The sequence below is a fragment of the Sarcophilus harrisii genome, chromosome 6 (genome assembly GCF_902635505.1).
Source record: "Sarcophilus harrisii chromosome 6, mSarHar1.11, whole genome shotgun sequence".
Lineage (NCBI taxonomy): Eukaryota > Metazoa > Chordata > Mammalia > Dasyuromorphia > Dasyuridae > Sarcophilus > Sarcophilus harrisii.
In genome coordinates this window covers 186,063,236-186,084,525 of record NC_045431.1, presented here as the reverse complement: position 1 = coordinate 186,084,525, position 21,290 = coordinate 186,063,236, and the positions used below count along the sequence as shown (strand labels likewise).

Below are 21,290 nucleotides of genomic sequence, written 5' to 3'. Positions count from 1 at the left end.
GACCCACTATCTAGTTATCTTCTCTAGGCCCCCAAACTCTTGCGGCACAAGACATTTCTTTTCCCTGACGGGCCCTTCCATGACATTTTCTGCCACAGCTGCTCCATACTTTAAGTCCTCGACACTAGGGGTGTTAAACTCAAGAGAAAAGATAAAGATCTCTGCAAGTTGGAGAGTGAATGTTTTAAAATGTTTTTTAATGTAACACTACCCGTGTTTTACTGTATTTTTATTTATCTTGTTAACTATTTCCCTAAACTATACTTCCATCTGGTTCAGACTACCGTTTCCCTAAAGGGCTGCGGGCTGCACGGGGCAGTTTGGGGGGGGTGGGAGGGGGGTCCTCTCTTGGCAACAGAACCATTTTCTTCTGTAAAGAAGGGGGCTGGTTACCAGGAGCCTCCTTTCCCCCAGGCCACACCTCACAACGCCTGGGCCCCTTCCTCCCATTTCTGAGGCAGACGGCCCTCCCTGGATCACCTTCCCCCAAGGCGGCTGGTCTTTTTGTGGCCGTTTCCTCATCTTCCTCCCTCTGTAGCTCTGGCCAGTGATGACCAAGCCGCCATCTTGAATACTCTCCCCTTTCTACTTCTCTACCTTCTCCTTCCACATCACTTTTGCTCCCCTGGTACTTCCAGGGTTCGATGGCTGTCTTTACACAGATGACTCCCACCTACACACCCACCACCATCACCTTTCTCTAGACTTCTGGTTCCCAATGCCAACTGATGGCTCTCTCTCTCTCTCTCTCTCTCTCCTCCTGGATATCCCTTATCAGCCCATTTCTCCCCATATCCCCAAAGCAGCGGCTTCGTCTCCCTGATCGGGTCTCCACAGCATACATTGCACCCTTCTCCTTTCACACAGGTTTTCACTACTTCAGGCTTTCTCCTCTCTTATTTGCACTACTGAAAAGCCTTTGAGTTGGGGTGTCGGTTTCTAGCTTGCTTTTTACCTCTACTTAGCTGCCAAATTAATTTTCCTAAAGTGCAGGCAACATCTCCCCCTGATTCAAAAACCTCCAGCAGCTCCCTCTGGACACCAGGATGAGCTATAAGCCTCTTTTATGTGAATATAAAATCCTTCACAATTGCAGAAAGCTGATTTTTTCAGGCTTATTTCATATAACTTTTCTTATGAATTCAACTTTCAGGCAAATTGAGCCACCAGGTGTTCACACTGACATCCCCCGAAGCTCAGGACCTCCAACTCTCAGACTCTCTTGTCCCCTCGGACGCCCTGGGCAAAGCCCTCCCTGATCCTTGGCTGACAAGAGCTCTCTCTCCATGTTACTGTCTAGTCACTTGTCTGCCTGTCATTGAGTCTTGACGATTTACTTTCTTCAGGACACAAACTATTTTCAGTCTTCTTATCCTTATGCTCAGCCTGGTGTCTTTTACAAGAGGGTCCTTAAAAAAGTGCTTACCTCAACTGTTATCTCTGCCTCCCTCTGTCCATTCCCTCAATTTTGTCTCGGAGTGACAGGGCTTTAAGTCTTTTTATTATCCACATTGATGAAAATGCCAAGTAAAAACCACGCCAAACCCCACAAGATTACCTTTCCATGATTTCTGTAAGTTGCATCCTCGCCAGGAACTGATTATCTTTGCGAATTTCACGGACAGCTCCTTTAAATTCACGTTTGTGCTTGTGAATTAATCTCTTCCTTTCTTGCTCCTCCTTACTGCTCCCCTGCTTTCTTCCGAACTCGAGGCTGGAATCAGAAAAACCCGGCATTAGGTAAGTGGAGGCCACACGACAGATTTCCCAGAAGTCTGCTCCAGACCTTTGTCCTGGGCCAGAAGCAGCAGCTTCTTGCCCAGGGTCGAGCTCAGAATACAGATCCCCATAAAGTCCCAAGGTCAGTCTGGGACTGTCACGGGAGTCTCAGAATAGCAAACTAAGAGGATGAACTTCTTTTATCACCACTGCTACTGCACATCATAAGCTTCAGAATGGCAAATGCTGTTGTATTCAATTTACTCATTAAATTATTATTGTTTCTACGGCTCTCATGCCCAACAACACCCAGCACTCATTCAGGCAATCCATGTTTATGGAATCAACAGATGGATCCATGAAGGAAGCCCTGTTCTGGGGTCCGCAGGCTCAGACCGACACCAGGAGACGTTTCCATACTTACACTTTCACCACTTTAGGCGTGAATAACTTCAATGGCACCGGCTTGCTCTTTTCACACACTAGAGGCTGATAATTTTTGTCTTGGTTTTCCATTTCTTGTAATATGCTCTGGCACAGCTCCTACAAACACAAGGGAGCATATTTCACAAGATCAATCCACTTTCTGTTGACTTCTTTTTCTCCTCCGGGTGACTGACACTCCCCCCCCCCCCCCCCCCCCCCCCCCCCCCCCCCGCCCCCCCCCCCCCCCCCCCCCCCCCCCCCCCCCCCCCCATTAAGGCAGGACCTCCCTGCTTCAGCCATGGTAATTCTGCGGATGCGGGAATTCATCCCGCTGACACAGAACCGGAAGCCCCCCTGACTCATTATCACCCATTGGGAGCACGCTGCAGCTACAGAACTCCTCCCACTATGCCTGGCCCCCGACGTAGAGGCCTGGTCCTCCCAGAAGTCACAAGACAGGCCTGGCAGCACAGCCTTTGAAGACCCCACATTTCCAGGGATATGGCAAGGCCCAGTGGAGGCCTGGAAGTGGAGGCCGGTGAAGGACGCCAGGACCCACAAATGGTGAGTGAGGAGAAGCCTGACATGGGACTAAGCTGCTTTCTTATTAATTGGCCATGGGACTCCAAGCAGGTCAACCCCTCCTCGGCTCTGCTTGGTCACCATGATGACTCTCATTGCCGCGGTGTTTTCAGTCTATAAGGGAAGGCTTTCTTGGGGCCACTTCAAGTGGCTTTTAAAGGGACGGCCCCAGAGTGCTCTGCCCTGCCCTCTGCTCGTAAAGCTCTCTGGGGCAGGCAGATGGAGAACCCCCGGAAGCAGCAAGGCCTGTGGGGAAGGGCAGTCTCTCCCTCCTTGCCTTTCCCTTTTCCTTGCTGCTTACTCTAGGAAGCCCCTGCGCTCCAGGGAGGCAGTCAGGGGCCTTGGGGCTGGGCTGGCTCTTCGGCCTTCCGCCCCCAAAGGCCCATCTCCCACCACCATCGTCCTGCCCACAGCCACGGCCTCTAGGTTCCTCTTTCATCAGTCATGTCAGAGGAGGGAACTCGAGATCCCCGGTGTTTCTGAAGCCTTTTCAGAAGCTGGTCACTGGCCACCCAACAAAGCTGCCATGGGCCTCATCCTCCCCACACCTGCTCTTACTCGGAGTCCCCTTTCCAGCACTAGCCAGCCTCTGGGAGGTAGGGCAGTGATGGACCCTGGGCCTGGACTAAAGAAGGCCCAAGTTTGAATCCGGCCTGACACCAACTAGCTGAGAACTCTGGGGAAAATCATTTGGCCTTGCTCAGCCTCAGTTTCCTTATCCACAAAATGGGGATAAACAGCACCTTCCTCTCTAGGTGGGGACAAGCCAAGGAAGTGGGATGCTGACAAACCTTAAAGTGTCTCTCAGATGCTCACTGTTATTAGACTGTCCAGCCAGCTCAGCACCATTTATTATGTGTGTACCACACAGTGGGCACTGGGCTCAGGGACACCGCCCTCTGCTCCTCCCCAATCACATCCTTCACTTTACGCTATTCCCAGAAGGCCATCCTCCTCTCTTGACCTGTCATCAACTTCCTAAGCATTTTCTAAAACAGAACTCCAGCCCCTAACCAATTGGAATAATAATAAAGTGATAACTTTATCTTGTAATTCTTGATTGCATTCAATATGATTGGGGGGGAGGAAAGAGGAGGGGAGAGGTGAGGCAAATGGGGTTAAGTAACTTGCCCAGGGTCACACAACTAGGAAGGGTCAAGTGGCTGAAGCTGGATTTGAACTCGGGTCCTCTGACTCCAGAGCCAGTGCTCTATCCAGGGGTCCTCTAACTTTTTAAATAGGGGGCCAGTTCACTGTCCCTCAGACTGTTGGAGGGCCGGACTATAGTAAAAACAAAAACTTTGTTTTGTGGGTCTTTAAATAAAGAAACTTCATAGCCCTGGGTGAGGGGGATAATCGTCCTCAGCTGCCACATCTGGCCCGCAGCCATAGTTTGAGGACCCCTGCTCTATCCACTGGGCTACTCAGGTGTCCCTAAAACATACTACTGAAATTCTGTTAACAATCTATGGTCAGATCCTTCTGTTACACTGTTAAGCTCCAAAACGATAGGGATCATGGTTTAGATCTTATTTAAATTCTGTATGTTCTTCAAGGCAACAGTGCTTTGCAAAGAGCAGGTATTTTATAAATAAATGCAGCACTGAATTTTCAATCTCCGCTCTTAGTCAATCCAGTCCTTTCCTCTCTCTGTTGCTGCCTGTGAAGGAAGCCAGACTGGGGCTGGGAGCAGGGTAGAGAAATATTAAGAGGGACCCCAATGAGAAATTGGATGGCCAACATTAGTTCATCTGTGTGCTGCCTGTCTGTCCCAAATGGGAATAAATCAGCTAAACACTATTCATATAAGTATGGACTGCTCAAAGTGTCACAAACCACTTCACTGGAAGAGCCAAGAAAGCTTCAATAAATGGCCTTGCCAATGCAGTTCTTTAACAATTTAAAAGTTCTTCAAGAAAGAAGCAATTTCAGGAATTCTTCTCAGTGATTTCAAGTCATCTGTGCAAAATCTATAAGCAATGAAAAAAGGATTTTCCCAAACTCAAGCTCACTACTACCTCATAATGCATTTTTACACCTTTGAGAAGACATTTGTGATTAAATCATATCAAAGAAAAACATGGAGTTCCAGAAGTTAAAATCTATGAGTTGTCCTGGATGGTTACTGGGATCCTTTCCAAAACTCAAATTCTCTGATTCTGTGGTTGAAAAGGCCACTTGTCTCCTCTTGGCTTCTCAGACCAAACCCACTGTTGTCCTTTAAGCTCTCAGGGAACACAAGTGGTATAGCAAGAAGAGTATCACTTCTTGAGGCAGATGCCCCAGGTTCAAATCCTCCCTCTAATACTACCTGGGCAGGTCATTTAACTTCTTTGACCTTCAGTTTTCTCCTCTGTAAGAAGGAACCTCTTAAGCTCCTTCCGCTCCCTGATCCCAACATTGTACTCACTTGCAGCTCTCTGGGATAACCACACTCTGGAACGTGTTTTGTAAGGAGGACTCTGATGGGTTTCATGATTTCAGGAAAGGACGGTAGTGTACTATACATAGTTAAGCACCGCTTAATGAGATTTAAACATACAGATACACAGGATAATCTGCAAAAGAATCACACATTCAGATTTAATAATTCTGACAAAACTGGTTTAACCATCTCAGAGAAATCAGTGGCCCCAATGAAAAATGAACTTTAATGACGATTCTGAAAATTGTTACTATAATTAAGGAAAGCCCAGATAATTTCAGTGAGTCACTTTGAAAATTTCTATGCCTTCTGCACGGAATCAGAAGCAGCTTGCCCTATTAAAACAGATTAGATCAATACTGAGACATATTTGTCAAGGAGTTAAGAATAGACACTATCTGGAAAACTTTACATAGACTTTGAAATAAGAAGAAAAAGATATGGGAAAACACAATAAACCTGAAAAAATGTGCACTAGTTTCTGTTTCCAGTCAGAGAGATAAGCTTCAGGCTTAAACAAGTATCTTAGAAAAAATGTCTTTCTCTCTCTCTCTCTTTTTTTTTTTTTTGAGAAGTGATAATACTACCTGAGAAGTTTAGGAAGGGTTTTGAAATCACAAAGTGAGAGAGAGCCCCAAAGAGCACCTATCTGTATGTGTTTGCAATAGGGCCATTGTGGCAAATTATCTAAAATCAACAAGGTTCATCAACCAACAGCCTCTGCTGACACGTCTGCCTGCTTTTCCCACACTTAGTGATGCCACTGAAGGAAGTGGGCCTGAAGGCACGTATCCACTTTCAGACAAGTCAATATTTGCTCACAGCTGGGTGCTGAGGTACCAGATAATACAAGTAGTTAAAGCCAAGTAAATGTCTACACTACAACAGACGGAGGAAGAGACAGACCCCAAAGCAGCACAGGAGCCTCAGGAAGGAAGACAAAGCCTCCAACTCGCCGTCAGAGAGTCCGGGGGTGGGGAGACGCACATAGGCTATATGACCACGGACTAGTCACTCAACTGCTCTGAGTCTCAATTTCCTAATCTATAAAATGGGAAAAGCAATGTATGAATTACCCTCCTTCTCTATCAATAGGACTGCTAGATTTCCACTCCAAGCTTTTCAGTTTTTTTCATACTGTCTGAAAACTCCTTGAGGGCAAGAGTGCCCTTTTCATCTCATCTGTACCCCCAGCCTTGGCACAGTGCCCAGCTGTCAGTGTTTAATATGTTAACTGACTGGAATGGAACTACCTTTCCCAGAGATTGCTATAAAAAAAGTATGATGAGAATAACTGCTTACAAAGCAGGATGCACTACCAACACCTGCAACATTTTAAACAAAACAAAGACAAGCCTCTAGCTCACAACCCCCGCCCTAGCTGGGCAGTTAGTTTTTCTCTTCCAGTTCCCCACTGACCCTGTCGCACAGACCTGACGTGATTGGTTTCTGTTTCACTGCTTTCCTTTAAGGTATTCACTCTGCTGAGCGGGAGGCCTCTCTTGGGCCACGTGTCCATATCGTCCTTACTGGAAACAAGGAGCAGTTCCGAATTTCTTCCTAGTGGTTTGAAAGGATGCACCAAAGTATAACCTACATATCAAGGTGAAAAAGTGACATGAAGAACTGTGAACACAAGTGGATATAAAGAGTTAAAACCCTAAATTCTAAATACAGGGCCTACGATAATTTTCAAGGAAACACAACTAGAGCCCATGAATGGAACTGACATCTCCGTGAAGCAAAAGCAGCAGACCCACTGGAGGCTTCTGAGAGCTATGGGCACATGGGCACTCACAAGACTGAAAGAACAGAGGAATTAAGGCCTGTTGCTAGAACTAGAAGGCCTTTGCCTTCCTTAGCACTAGGTAACACAGACCAAAGTAGTATGAGATAATGGAGACGGTTTGGCAGTGGCCACATGGTTTGCACTATTAAGAGCTAGAAGGGATTTTAAGAGTCCATCCATCACAAATGTTCTTCTACAGATAAGGAAACTAATTAATTATAAGACAAACAATCTGATGAAGTCAGAAGACAATGAGTCCAAAACCAGTCAGATGCTTCCCAGCTGTGTGACTAAAACTCTGAATTTCAGTACTGTATCTTCATCTCTAAGACAGATAACAATACCACCTATTTCACTGAGTTTCTGTGAGGAATGTACTAAAAACAGAGTATTAGGAGAAATGGTGGAACTAGAGGCGCCCAAATTCCCTGCAAACCACTCAGTGCTTCAATTAAAAAAAGAATTAGGAGAATGATCAGAACTCCAACCCAGCTGAGGTATATAGAAGACAGGTGGAATTCTACAAAAATCCACAAATAGACAAGCCAGGATAGGTGGCAAGCATAGTACAGAACATCACCAAGGTGTCTAGAGAAGGGTCCCTTCTTGGAGCCCAGAACAGCATGGTCCCAAATGTGGAGACCTGAGAAGGGCTCTGAGAAGCAGGGACAAGAGTTGAATCTTGATGAAAAGAGAGAGAAAAGGGCCTTCTGGGATTCAGGCAGAGTACAGCCTGAGGGTGAGCCCCCTGGCATTGTCAGAAGGGCCCAGCACAGAGGCCAGGGTCGGGGCATCCTGGGAGTTCCCCCAACAATGGGAGAAAAGGGCCTCAGAGACATCCAGGCAACTCCAGGCCAACTCGGCATTCAGGCAACCTAGCAATGAAGCACTGAAGCAGACCAAGTTAAATAAATCCTAATCTAAGGTTAGGCTGGGGTCTCTTCTCTCCCTGCTCCAGCCCCAAACTAGACACTGAGGCGGCAAGCAAGCCAAGGAGTAAATTCCTTGGACTGAGAGAGGCCCAGAGGTTAAATCCCAAGGAAGAGAGCAACTCCATAAATCCAAGTGGAGCCTTGAGAAGGAAAAATAATGGTCTGAACGCAATACTTACAACAGTAGCTGGAAGAGATCAAATGAGATTTAAAATGGAACTCCTAAGGTTGAAAGAATGTCAGAGAAGTGAAACCTTAGACAGTGAGAAACCTTTCCCAAGAACAGAATTCTCTAAACTGGTTAAACAATGAACTGAATATTTAACTATAAAAAAGCAAGCTTGTCTAAAAATCTTAATTTTCAAGATATTGTATCTACAGAATCAGTTCCAATGTAGAAGACCAAAAGCCATGCCCCCAGTGAACAAAATGCAGAAGGAAAGAAATAAGCATTGTCTCCCCTACGTGACAGGCAATGTGCTAATAATCCCTTTTCAAATATTATTTCATGTAATCCTCTCAACAACTCTGCAAAGTAGGTGCTACCACCATCACCAATTTAAAGTTGAACTATGGAAAACAAAGAGCTATCAAACTATGCATACCCTTTGACCCACCAGTGTTTCTACTGGGCTTATATCCCAAAGAGATTTTAAAGAAGGGAAAGGGACCCGTATGTGCCAAAATGTTTGTGGCGGCCCTTTTTGTAGTAGCCAGAAACTGGAAATTGAATGGATGCCCATCAATTGGAGAATGGCTGAATTGTGGTATATGAATGTTACGGAATATTATTGTTCTGTAAGAAATGACCAGCAGGAGGATTTCAGAAAGGCCTGGAGAGACTTAGATGAATTGATGCGAAGTGAAATGAGCAGAACCAGATCATTACACACGGCAACAACAAGATTATATAATGATCAATTCTGATGGATGATTCAAACTAGTTCCAACTATTCAGTGATAAAGAGAGCTATCTATACCCAGGGAGAGGACTGTGGGAACTGAATGTGGATCACCACATAGTATTTTTACCTTTTTTGTTTGCTTGGTTTTTTTATCTTTCTCATTTTTCCCCCTTTTTGATCTGATTTTTCTTGTGCAGTATGAAAAATGTGGAAATATCTTTAGAACTGCACATGGGCTGCATATATTTTAACATATGTTGTTGTTTAACATATATTGGATTACTTGCTGTCTAGGGGAAGGGATGGGGAGAAGGGAGGGAGAAAAATCTGGAGCGCAAGGTTTTGCAGGCGTGAATGCTAAAAACTATATTTGCATGTATTTTGAAAAGTGAAAAGCTATTGCTATAAAAACAATAACAACAACAACGACAACAACTAACTAATAAACTTTTCCCCTTGATTTGGAGAACAAAAAATAACCTGAGGCAGAGGTTAAATGACTTGCCCAGGCTCACATATCTAGTAAGTGTCTGAAACAGGGTCTTCCTGACGCATGAGAAATGCTTTAATTTGCATTTCTCCAATTATTAGAAATCTGGAATGTTTTTCACAAGATTATTGATAGCTTGGATTTCTTCATTTGAGAACTGCTGCTCATTTTAGGTTAGGTAGCAAATTAAAACAATCCTGAGGTTCAATCCCACATTCATCAAAGATGACAAAGATGGCCACTATTGGTCAAGCTATGGCCCCCTCGTGCCCTTGTTGAGCTGTTAACTAGTCCAGTCTTGGAATATACTGCAACAATTGCAAACTGTTCATGCTCTTTGACCTGGCTAAACCATGGCTATGTCTATACACCAAAGAGATCAAAGAAAGTAAAATGACTGACAAAAACAAGCATATTTTTATTAGCAACTTTTTGTGGTGACAAAAAAAAAAACTGGAAACTTAGGGTGGTGCTGTACCTCCCAAGAAATAGCTAAATATATACTTTAGTACAGCATTATTTATTAGATTATTATATTAATATTATAGTATATTAATTAATATTAATAATATTAATTATTATTATTATTATTTAGAACAGCATTATTGTGTTATTATGAAATGTATAATTTCAGAGGAAACCAGGGAGAATTCTATGAACTTAAATAAAGTGAACAGAAGTATTTTTGTTCTTTCTTTCTTTCTTAAATAAAGACATTAAAAAGAAAAATAATTCTAAAAGATTTTAGAAATCTGATCTACATAATGATGAATTGGAAATTTTAAACTATGACATGCCATCTAAACACCTCCTGTCAGAGAGGAGAAGGACTTAAAATTTAAAATGAGACATATATTATTAGACAGTGACAATAGCAGAATAAATGCTTGTAAAAATAAATACAAGTTATTTAAAAAAAACTTTTTAGCTCTAAAAAAATAATTAATTTAGTTCCTTGAGTCTAATCTCATTATTTCATTGATGAAATAACTGAGGCCAGAGTAAAAAGAGCCATGCTCTAAATCACATAGCCAAGTAAAGCCAGAAACAAATGCACGTTGCTCAACTTCAAACCTAGTATTCTTTCCAAAACAACTGATTAAAATGTGAAAACGAAAATTGGGGAATGGACCCAAGCGTTACTTGGAAAATGGTAGCCTACTGTGCTGACACAGGAAAGAAACTAAGAGTCCCTTTGTGATAACTGTATTGGAAATTGTATCATTCAAAGTATAATTTAGAAAACAAAATTAAAATGCCAACATAGACATTTCAAAATAATAACATTAGATTTTAACTAATATTGACTAATTAAGGAGACAGGATTTTACTCATTGCCTCAAAGAAACTCACCTTGAGTATCTTTGTTGGGAGTTGCTATGTGAAGCACTCCAGCAAGGAAGTTAATAAGTTCAGGTACAAATCTCTGGGACAAGGATACATATTCCAGGAATAAGCAGCACACAAACAGTCCTTTAACAACATCTTGGAGTGATGTGACAGGGCACTAATAAAAGAGTGTATTAAAAAGGTCTGAGTCACTATTTTGTCTCTAAAAATTGTCAGTAATAGATTTGATCAATTTCTAAACTCAATGGATAGGCCATTTATAAACCACTTTTTAAAAATTTCAGGTAAAGTTTACAACAGCAGATCCTTACTACATAGTTAATATGTGAAATGGGCCAATAATATTGGTACTTCAGTTTGCAATGAAAAATGTCTTGTTTTAGCTACTGAAGCCAACAGAGGGAAGCAAAACAAAACAAGATAACCTAGACATTATCAACTTATAATGACCTTTTTTGAAGATCACCCTTTGCCCTGGCCTTTAATCTCTAATCGTTCATTTTAGTTTTTCCAACTTGGGTCACAGGGCTGTCTAGAAAACAGACCGTCAAGGACTGAGTCTGAAAGCATTTTATTATCCTGATGTCAGCTACATCACCTAATAAATGGCTGTGGTATCTTCAGGCTTTCAAAGGCTATCTTCTCTTACAGATGACTGCCCATAGCTGGCAGGTAGGATTCTTAACAGCTGATTATAATAAGAACTGTGCAGTAAAACCTCATTTATTAGAAAATGAAATAGGATATTTTGACTACTTTGGGGTATACTTTAAAAAAAATGATACATGGCAAAATGAAAATTAAACATTTCATGACATACCTTAGTGAGAATTTGACTCATACACACCAGTGCAGGTGTTACTACTGGATGCCAGAAGTCAGAAGTCGGAAATAATATTCCAGTAATTTTCAAATAAATGAGCTGAAAAGGTTTTATTATTAACAAAAGATTAGGGAAGTGGCAGAATACAGTTTTGAAAAAGCCTTCAGAATTAGATTATAAAGACATAGAAAAAACTGGCATAAAACTGACTAAATACACCCATGGGTCTAATATGAATATTTCCAAAGGTTTTATAATAAATTTAGATACACTACTTCTTGTTAACTCTTCAGAAAAAACGTAAAGGTCCAGAGAGGGGCCTCTACTGGCCCCTCCAAATAGCCAATTATCTTAAATGATCAGGAAGATTCATAACCAAAGAAATCATTAATTCCTATGTCTGGGGTGGGGTATGAAATTAGAAGGGCTAAAGCTGACTAATTAATTAAATTGAAATAAATGGACTATCCAGTTTCGAAACCACATCTTGAGATTTAGTTTTCTCCTCCTTAAAATGGGGCCAATAATACTTCTGCTTTCTTCTACCAGAGCTGTTGAAAGGAAAGGGTTGTAAAAATCTGATAAGTTGTGGCAGAGCTGATGATTAACTGTTACAAATTCCTTTTGTCTTTATTAGCATTTTTTAAAAATAATATATTATTTTTCCAATTACATGTAAAGATGGTTTTCAACAGTAATTTTTGTAAGATTTTGCATTCCAAATTTCTTTCCCTTTTCCCACGTTAGATGACAATATAGCATTAGCATTGTTAGAGATACCAGTGACATTAAAAAAAAAAAGAAGCCTCTCTTCCCTGCTTTATACTGTAGAGAAAACATTTCTGATAAGAGCAGCAACAACCTAAGGCCAGGATGGCATGTCTTTGCTGCAGATGCTGCTGTCGCCACTGCTACACCTGAAACCTCTCGCAGACTATGAGGCACCTCTCCTTTTTTATCCCTTACAATAACTTCGACATGGGCTACAGACTGCATTTTCTAAAATTCCAGACTTGTATATTATATTACAGAGTTACAAGAATGGTCAAAAGGTACTTTTGAATAACCAAAATTTAGACTTGTTCTGTTTGGTCTAAGAGAACAGCATTAGGATCAAAAGATAACAGTATAGGGAAACTGATTTTGGCTCAAGGTATGTAAAAACTTCTTAACAAGGGGATGGGGGTCCTCCCTGCCCTGGAAAAATTTAGGACCAGCTGGATAGTCACATTTTAGGGAGGATGTAGATAGGATTGCTTAGTTGGGTAACCACCCAAGCTGAATCCAGTTCTTTAATTCTCTCTACCTAAGAGGCTGGATCTGGAGAAGGGAGTACTTCTATTCCCTTCCTTTTCTTCTAATACATTTTTTGGTATACTTATCTTGCTGTAAGTAGGATAACTTTCAACTTTACTTAGTATTGAAGTTGCAATTGTTATTGATCACTGTCACCTTTTAGCAAAAGCTGGGACTAACAATTTATCCCAAGTAACGTTAGATTTATTATGAGCATTGATAATTCTATCAATGCTTCAAGGGCTTGTGATGAATAAGTCAGATACTTACAGAGCCTGATAAACAAGCTCAGACTTCTAAAAAGAATAAAGCTACCTCCATTCACACCTGTGGCACTTTAGGATTATCTCTTGCTCTTGTTCCCCAGCAGTTATGGAAGCACTTCCTCAGTAAAATGAAGATATTTGAAGATATTTGTATACACTAACTTATTTTCCTAATTATATTCTACTATGATGCCCTATCATAGTGGAGTACACCCTAAATTATGATGAACTGGAGAACAAGCCTGTGGAAGCAGAGGTCGCAAAGCTGCTGGGGGAAAGCCCTTGGCAACCCTTTATTTTTCTCAAGACACTGTATTATGTTGTGAACTCCCTGATGGTGCTACAGAAGTGATCATTATCATAATGAGTTGTTTTTAATTCTACTTGGCATCAAAATTGTTGATTTTCTATCATTTCGAGGCTCCTTTTTAATTAAAAACATTTTAGTTAATTGTTTACATATGAAAAATTCTCTCAGGTTTTACTGTACTCCATTTTCCAGATTATCCATGAAGCCCCGGGGATTATACAAGTTATACTGTATTCTAATAATTAACCTTTTTGTGAAATGTAAAATAGAACTTAATGTCTAAGTTGTTGTACATTATGGGAAAAATAGCCAATTTTTACTCCACAGAACATGTCACTTACCACATCTAATCCTGGAAATGATGCACGACCTTTGATTTCAATCATTTCTTCCATCTCATGTACAACGTCTCTGAGGACAAATTTAACAGAACTGCTTGCAAATTCAGGAAACATCTGGCAAAGATTGTACAACTGCCTGTTAACCAAAAACACAAGTCATCGTTCAACTACTCCAGAAAGTAAAACCAACAGAGAGAGAACCACCCTCCCCACAAAAAAAAAATCACCTTGTTAGGACACCAATGAGGTACCTGCTAATTCTCATTGACTGGATTCAACATGAAACTCTTGTTAATAGTTAGAACTGCGAAGTCTTGGCCAAAATCACTTTGTTCATATTCTGCTAGGTTTCTGGATGATCCAGCCCCGAGTTTTCCTAGTAAATCTATATTCTAGCTATGTTCTCTGTCCACTAATCTCACTACAGGTCTTATGGGCCAATTACTTTCCTTTTCTGGGCTGTGGCTTCTTCCTCTGTAAAATAAAAGCCCTGAATCAGATGTTCCCTAGATACCTTTCTTAGTCTTACAGATTTTGAATCTTTAAGGGACAGAGATAACCTGTTACATATGTGTCCACAGAAAACCCTCCTTCTTTTATAATATCCTGGATGCATTTTTGATAATTTTAAAGATGACAAAGATTCTCAGAATCTATCTGACTCAATGAAGTACCATGTTTTACTTACACAATTAATTTGTCAACAGTTTTTAGATCTGGTGGGGTCTTAGTAGCCAAATCCCCAATGTACTCCAGAAGGAAGCCAAATAGTTTCTGAAATAACATCAAAAAGAAAATGATATATTGAGTAGTATTAAAAGGAAAAAATTCTCATCCAATTAAATATTATCAGTACCTAGGTAGGGCTCCTACCTAAAAAATTTGGACAGACTGAGAAGGCAAAGGAATGGGTTCTTTGCAATTTCAAGATGCACTGATTAAACTAATAACATATTTAAGGAAATTAAAAAAAAAAATCAGAAGAGAATATGACAACCACTGTCACAAATCTCAAGTTTCCTCACTCCTGATCATAGTCACTGGAATGTAAGAGTAGCTGCAAGCAGGAAAAAATGTAATAAAAGGACTGGGAAGGAAAGGCAGACTGTCTGTCACCTATTACACCACCTTCTCTTCCTCCTCCTTTCGCCTCTGCTGCTCTCTCTCCTTTCTCTTACTCTTCCCTCATCATCATCAAGTCACAGAATATAATCACAATAACCCAGAGCTAGACATCATCTAGTCTAACTGCCTCATTTCACAGCTAACAGAGGACTCCTGACAGGGTAAGGGCCTGCTCAAGGTGGCAGAGTAAATTGGTAGCATGGGTCCAGCTTTGGGAGCCCAGGGCCTGCCTGGGACACTTTCCACGGCTTGGACTGAATCCAACCCTTTTGCCGACCCAATGGACTGAACTGAAAGCAAGCCTTGGACAGCAAAATTGTCACCAAAGGTTCATCAAGCACCTAGGTTAGTTCCTGGCAGGCAAGATATAGAGATTGAACAGATATAAAAAATGAACATTAGATAAAGGCTCTGACCTTCAGAAACAATCTAAGAAAGTAAAAGCAACACAAATAAAACAGTTTTGAACAATGCAAGACAGTGTGCCCAAGTGTTAAAGTACTACAGGAATTTGCAGAAGGAGACTGAGGGAGAATTGCCCATAAGTCCTACCTGGCTGCTTTAGGATTTTGCTGATGGAGGAAATTTTCTCCTTAGATGTTTCTAATTACTACACTGAAAATTTTTTGAGAAGAGTCCTATCTTTTATGAAATGTATTTTAATCTGGGAACTAGCTATTTAAGGCTGGGCAAAGTATTGTCTTCAGTTTCCCTCTCTAGAGCAGGGTGGCCTCTTAAACTTTTTGCTTAAGAAATTTTTATGTGACCCTGGGTATGTAGGTATGTAAAACAAGTACACAAATTGAACACTTACTTTGCTAATTTTGGGACTTCCACATGCAGTTACAAGACCCCATATAGGGGTGCACCCCACAATTTAAGAAGCTGGCTCTAAAAGATATCTATAACAATGATGCTGCCTATCCTAATTTATAGGATAGATCACTGAAAATATGACAAAACCAATGTGAAAAGTTTGGGATTAAAAAATGCCGGCCTACTTCTGTCTCTCTAATGCACCCCCTGCAGGCTGCTTCGCTCCATCCTCCCAGGCCTTCCTTCTTCTGAGCCATCACCCCTTTGTCTGTGTCCATCTGCTGCCCCTGACCCCATCCTGTCTCTGGTTTGGGTTCATGTGGGGCTTGCAGCTTTTAGCCCCATGCCAGCATGCACCGATTGCACATTCGGTATTGGTAGAAGAGAGCAGGGACTACGATTTAGTAAGAATGCAATGATACACATTTACACAATGAGTTTATGTCAACAATGTGACAACTTGAGCCTCACAACAACCCTCCTGGATAAGAAGACAGCTATGATTATCTCCGTTTTACAAGAACTCAAGGCTAAGAGGTTGAGCGATCTGCCCAAGAACTAGAGTTGAGAACTGAACCCAGTTCCAGCACAAAGTGACTCAAAGCGACAATAATGAGGAAAAGTCATAGGTTCAATCTGTTGGTTCAACCTGATTCATAGGTTCAAGCACCCAGTCCATAGAATTGTAGATTAGAGTTCAAAGATCACTATATCACTCAGCAAAAGGGGACTTAAGTGACCTACCCAAGGTCACACAGGCTCCCAAGTCAGAGAACCAGGATTTAAACACTGTTGTGAATCACTCTGGGTTAATTCTGAGTGAAACTCTTGAAGTTTCCTGGCCAGTTAGAACAACATGGCTTGTTCTGAGAGAATGCGAGAGGAGAACTGGACAGAGACTGTGGACGATCCTGAACATGAGGCTGAGAAGGGATGACAGAGAATTCCATGCGAGAGGCCACATGCTAGAAGCAACTCAGAAATGCAACAGTGCTCTGGGCATCCCGCAAACAGGGTTGGGGACCAGAAGATCATTTAATAACTCAGGAATAAGGCTGTACAACTTGAAAGAACAGAAGTAGGACAAATCTGAGAAACAATTGAAAGGGAGAACAAATAGGACCTTGGCACTCAACTGGTTGTGGAAGAAGAAAGGCTCAGAAATGAGCGGGGCCCGTGTAAACTGTAGATTCTGAGTTCACCAGAGAATGACAACAGGATCCCCACGACCCCTGGCCCCACGGGGCCCCTAGTCTGGGCTGTGCATGTGCTAAGCCCTCAGTCAGTCCTTAGTGACCATCCTCTTGCCAGGATGGAGCTGACTACCCATCTATGTGACAGCACAACTCTAGACAATGGCAGTCTTCTTTATAAATAAAGACTTAAGGTAGTAACACAGCCCTTCAGAGTCCTTTAATCCCAAACATGTAGACGTACTTCTAATTTTGCTTTGTTTCCCACAGCAAGACTTGGATGGTTGCATTTCTGAATTCTCTCGATCACCACAAGCTGCTGTTCTGCTGATTTTCCTGAGAGTAAAGACTTAAGTTCCTCATAAGAATCAGGAGCTATAACAAAAATAACCAAAAATGTTTCATAAACAATATATCCAAAAAGCAAATGAGAACACTTTGTTTCTGAGAGAAGAATAGTCATCATACGCAATACAGTGGAAGTTGAATATCTTTTAAAAACTGTGTAGAACAGTGGAAAGCATATTGGCTCTGGAATTAAGAAACTTCATTTTTTTAATATGGCTTCTGATTCTTTTTTCCTGTGTATATGACAGGATTGGAATTAACATCTAAGGCCCCTTTTAACTCCAGCTTTGTGATCCTAAGAAATTACTTCCTTTGGCAGATTCAAAATAAAAAAGGATAAATATATTTAATGTTTGCTACTTGTTTATACTGAGGAAATCTTGAAACTTATTTTAATTTCACATTGAATTTTAAAGGCTCAAAATACTCATCAAAGGAATGATTCCCCAGAATTTCATTAAAGGAAGGATCCTTAAAAGTTTAAAGAGGAGGCTGAACTAAATTTCAGAGGATCATGGTACTAAGAAATAAAAGGAACTTTGGAGATTGTCTAGTTCAACTTCTTGATTTTACAGGTGAGAAAACCGAAGACATCTGATACATAAAGGCGATAAAGAGCAAATGGATTCAGAAGCAGATTGTCTGATGATGCCCAATTCAGTTCTCTTCCCACCACACCATCCCCCTGTTGTACCCTGAACCCCAATATTGACTCAGAATATCAGTGTGATCTACAGGAACGGGACCAAATGCCAGAATGAGAAGTTTGGGTTTGACCTGACAATGAACAGGGAGGCACCACAACTTTCTGAATGATGGCAGCTGTAAAACAGCAAAGGCCCACGTAAAAGGCTTTGTAAACATCCTCACCTTCTGAAAATGTTTTGGTCGGGACCTACAGTGTGAGTGCATCTGCCCACGAGCAATCTCCGCTCACCAGTGCAGCCTGGGAGCTGCTCCCCACTCTCCACGGGAGGCAGAGGCAAGCCTTCCTGGCCAGGAGGCCCGCTCTCCAGCCGTCCGCCATGCCACGCTGGCTCTCTCTGAAAACCTTCCCAAGAGATTGCTTCAAGTATCCTCTCCATGATGTTTCTCTCCACTGGCTTCTTACATTTCACTGATTCCTGTTTTCCATCCCTGAACCACAATAGATGCTATTTATTATAGATGAGCTGCCACGCAGAGGCAGAGAAGGACAGACAGCCTGAGAAGAGACAGAATCTCCCTGTGAGCCAGAGCATAGTCTGCATGAGCACAAGATCATGTAGGTGACATCACCAGGGAGTTCTGTGGGCAGAGACAAGGAGGGAGGACTCAGAATGACTGAGTCATGTATCTCCCAAGAGGCACTTTATCTATACAAATAATCTGGCATTTACAGCCGAGGCCCAAAAAGAGAAACCTCTTCCCCAGAAAAATCCATCAAAGAGGATGTTTTTCCATGGCTCTGCACTGAGATTAAATGGTGGCTGGCTTGGACCGATCTCTTTACTAACAAACATCTTCCCCACATCACAAAAATGTTTCTGCTTAACATTAACTAGGAAATGTTCCTGGAAGCTCTTCTACAAGAAGAGGCAGATTTGCACTGGCCTACTGGCAGTACCCTACAGTCATGCAAGAAACCAACTTCATTTTCAGGATTTCTCTATTACTAACTACCCCCCAACAGCCAAAAGGGTGAAACCACAAAGCCTCTACAATGGTACAAAATATTTCACGTTCTCACTTAGTGGGCATTCTGCTCACCAATATAACAGGGTTGATTAAGTGAGTAAATGTTAATCCAGATAAAGTCTGCTAAAAGGGATACAATGATACTGACATACTGACACAAAACCAAAGTAAAAATATGTGATTTGACTTTTTTTTCCCTTTCCAGATATATAAAGTCAAGTGCAGAGAATTACCGATATGAGTCTTTTCTGCGTCATCTAAGATTAAAAAAAAAAAAAAATTCACATGCTTGCCTACCAGTAAACGTATATGGAAGTTCAGATCTAGCAGCTTCGAACACTGCTTTTTGTTTTGCATCATTTGTATTTTTTTCAGGTGCCTGAACTGGCTTTTTATTTTTATTCTCATGCACAATCTCTTCTTGCTCACTGTCCCCATCAGATTCAAGGTCGGAATGGCTATCTGGGGCATCACTTTCTTGTGAATCCTCTGTCTCTGGCTCTTCATCCTCCTCCCTTTCACTGTCTTCTTCACCGCCTTCTTGGGCTTGCTCCTCCTCATTAGGATCATCTATTTCTTGATTCATCTTCCCATCCTTACAATAGGAAAAAAAAGGCAATTATTCCTGGTAATAGCCTGTAGACACAAGAATTAAAAAATAAAAGAGCAAAGACTAAAGTGTGAAGACAGTGTCACCTCAACAGGGCACAATTAAAGTAGGTCTCTGCCTTCTTGGTACCCATTGCCAACAGCTAAGCTGCACTCTCAGACCCTTCTTCGTGGCCCCCAGGAGCTAATATAAAAGCCCAGTATGGCCACCATGATCTCTGCTAACCTGGCGCCTCCCACCTTGCCCCTAGCACTCGCCACTTTTGTGCCCTCTTCTTGATGTGTGGGAATCAAGGGAGGTGTGGATGCGAGGTAGAGGAAGGGGCCAAAGATCAGCTCTGCACCAACAGGGCACAGTGTCCACGAGGGAGCTCGCGGTCTCTGCCCGGCAGACTCTCACATGGAACATGGGGTTCAGTTCTGGGTGCCCCACTTCCCAAAGAATGCTGATAAATAGCAATGTGACAAGATCCAGTGATCAGGATGAAAGGGAATCTGGAAATATTCTGGAAGGACTGGCTGAAGGCATTGGGAATGTTGGGATTGGGGAGAAAGGCCTTAAGGGAGATATGATTCCTCTTTTAAAATACTTTAAGGGTCATCATATGAAAGATGATGAAACTTGACCTACTTTGCTTCTGAGGGGAGAACTAAGACCAAGGAGTAGGTAGAACAAGAGGCTAGATTTCAATTCAGGAGAAGGAAGAACTTGCTTTTAACAGATAGGTCTTTAAAAAAAATCAAACTAGATGAACAGGAAAATTCATCTCTGGAAATGTTTGGGCAGAACATGATTATTTGTTAGGCATTTTGTAAAGCGGACTCATGTTTCAGGAAAAAGCAGGCACTCATGATGCTCTTAAACATTGCTCCTAATACTAAAATTCTATGATTCTAAGGCCCCTTCCTGGCTTTTTCAACAAGGGGAACACATTTCAAAAGTGTGGCAAGTGTTAGAATATAATAGGAAGGATTTTTTTTTTTTTTAAACTCAAGTGTTTGAGGGGATTAGGCAATTATTGATGAAGTATATTATAGCCATTTAACTTTACAAGACATTTAAAACTAGCCATACTAACTACCTAAACTATGAGTATTACTATATTAAAATAAATTTATAAATAAACCATTCACCTATGATAAAGAAAAGCTGAAGTGAACAAATGAACAGTAAAAAATGCTTATTTCACCGATTTTGTGAACCTTCTCTAAGGAAGTAAGGTACACAGGTGTTATCATACACAGGTGTTATTATCATCTTCTCAATAATGTTTTCACATCTGATTATATTAGAAATATCTAAACTTAGTACTATGCAGAACCTGCTATTTAAAAAAAAAAAAATGAAGAGCTCCCTTCAGAAAATACATCACTCACTAAGATGAGTTCACTAGAGAATGCCACAACTAAAAAAAATCATTTCTAAACAACTCAGAATATTAAAAACCCAAATCTCTTACTTTATAAGAAAGTAAATGCCGATCATCTTTATTTAGAATGAAGCCATCATTTAAATCATCTGCCGACATGTGCTTTGGTTTTTTAGTATTTTCATCATCTTCCTTCCCAAGCATCCGGCGAAGTCTATCAGCCTGTCCCAAACAACAAAAAAAAATTAATAAAAACATTTTCATGCTGGCAGGCAAGACAAGTCACAAAAACTCAGGCAGCTTGTTGTCAACACTAAAATTGCTATATTAATGATTAAAAATGTTTTGTTATGTTCTGGGGTGACACCACACTAGGATCATAAAAGATACTGGAGCAATCACAATTGTGTCCTCCTCAATATGAATTTCCTTGTTCTATGGATTCATGTCAGACTCTGAAGATTTCCTATTTAGATTTTTTCAACAAACTAACAAATA

General features: G+C 41.3%; 1 protein-coding gene across 1 annotated transcript in view; it reads right to left on the bottom strand.

Moving 5' to 3' along the window:
• NOP14 (NOP14 nucleolar protein) overlaps positions 1 to 21,290 on the bottom strand; it is a 54,230-nt gene that overhangs the window by 955 nt on the left and 31,985 nt on the right. The window contains exons 7-17 of the mRNA XM_003773429.4: positions 20,883 to 21,014; positions 19,111 to 19,408; positions 17,033 to 17,163; positions 14,343 to 14,428; positions 13,655 to 13,790; positions 11,439 to 11,540; positions 10,622 to 10,775; positions 6,586 to 6,745; positions 5,138 to 5,285; positions 2,144 to 2,262; positions 1,559 to 1,714 (exon numbers count right to left, since the gene is read on the bottom strand). Coding sequence (XP_003773477.1) covers positions 1,559 to 1,714; positions 2,144 to 2,262; positions 5,138 to 5,285; positions 6,586 to 6,745; positions 10,622 to 10,775; positions 11,439 to 11,540; positions 13,655 to 13,790; positions 14,343 to 14,428; positions 17,033 to 17,163; positions 19,111 to 19,408; positions 20,883 to 21,014 — 1,622 coding nt within the window. The remainder of the gene's footprint in view (positions 1 to 1,558; positions 1,715 to 2,143; positions 2,263 to 5,137; positions 5,286 to 6,585; positions 6,746 to 10,621; positions 10,776 to 11,438; positions 11,541 to 13,654; positions 13,791 to 14,342; positions 14,429 to 17,032; positions 17,164 to 19,110; positions 19,409 to 20,882; positions 21,015 to 21,290) is intronic.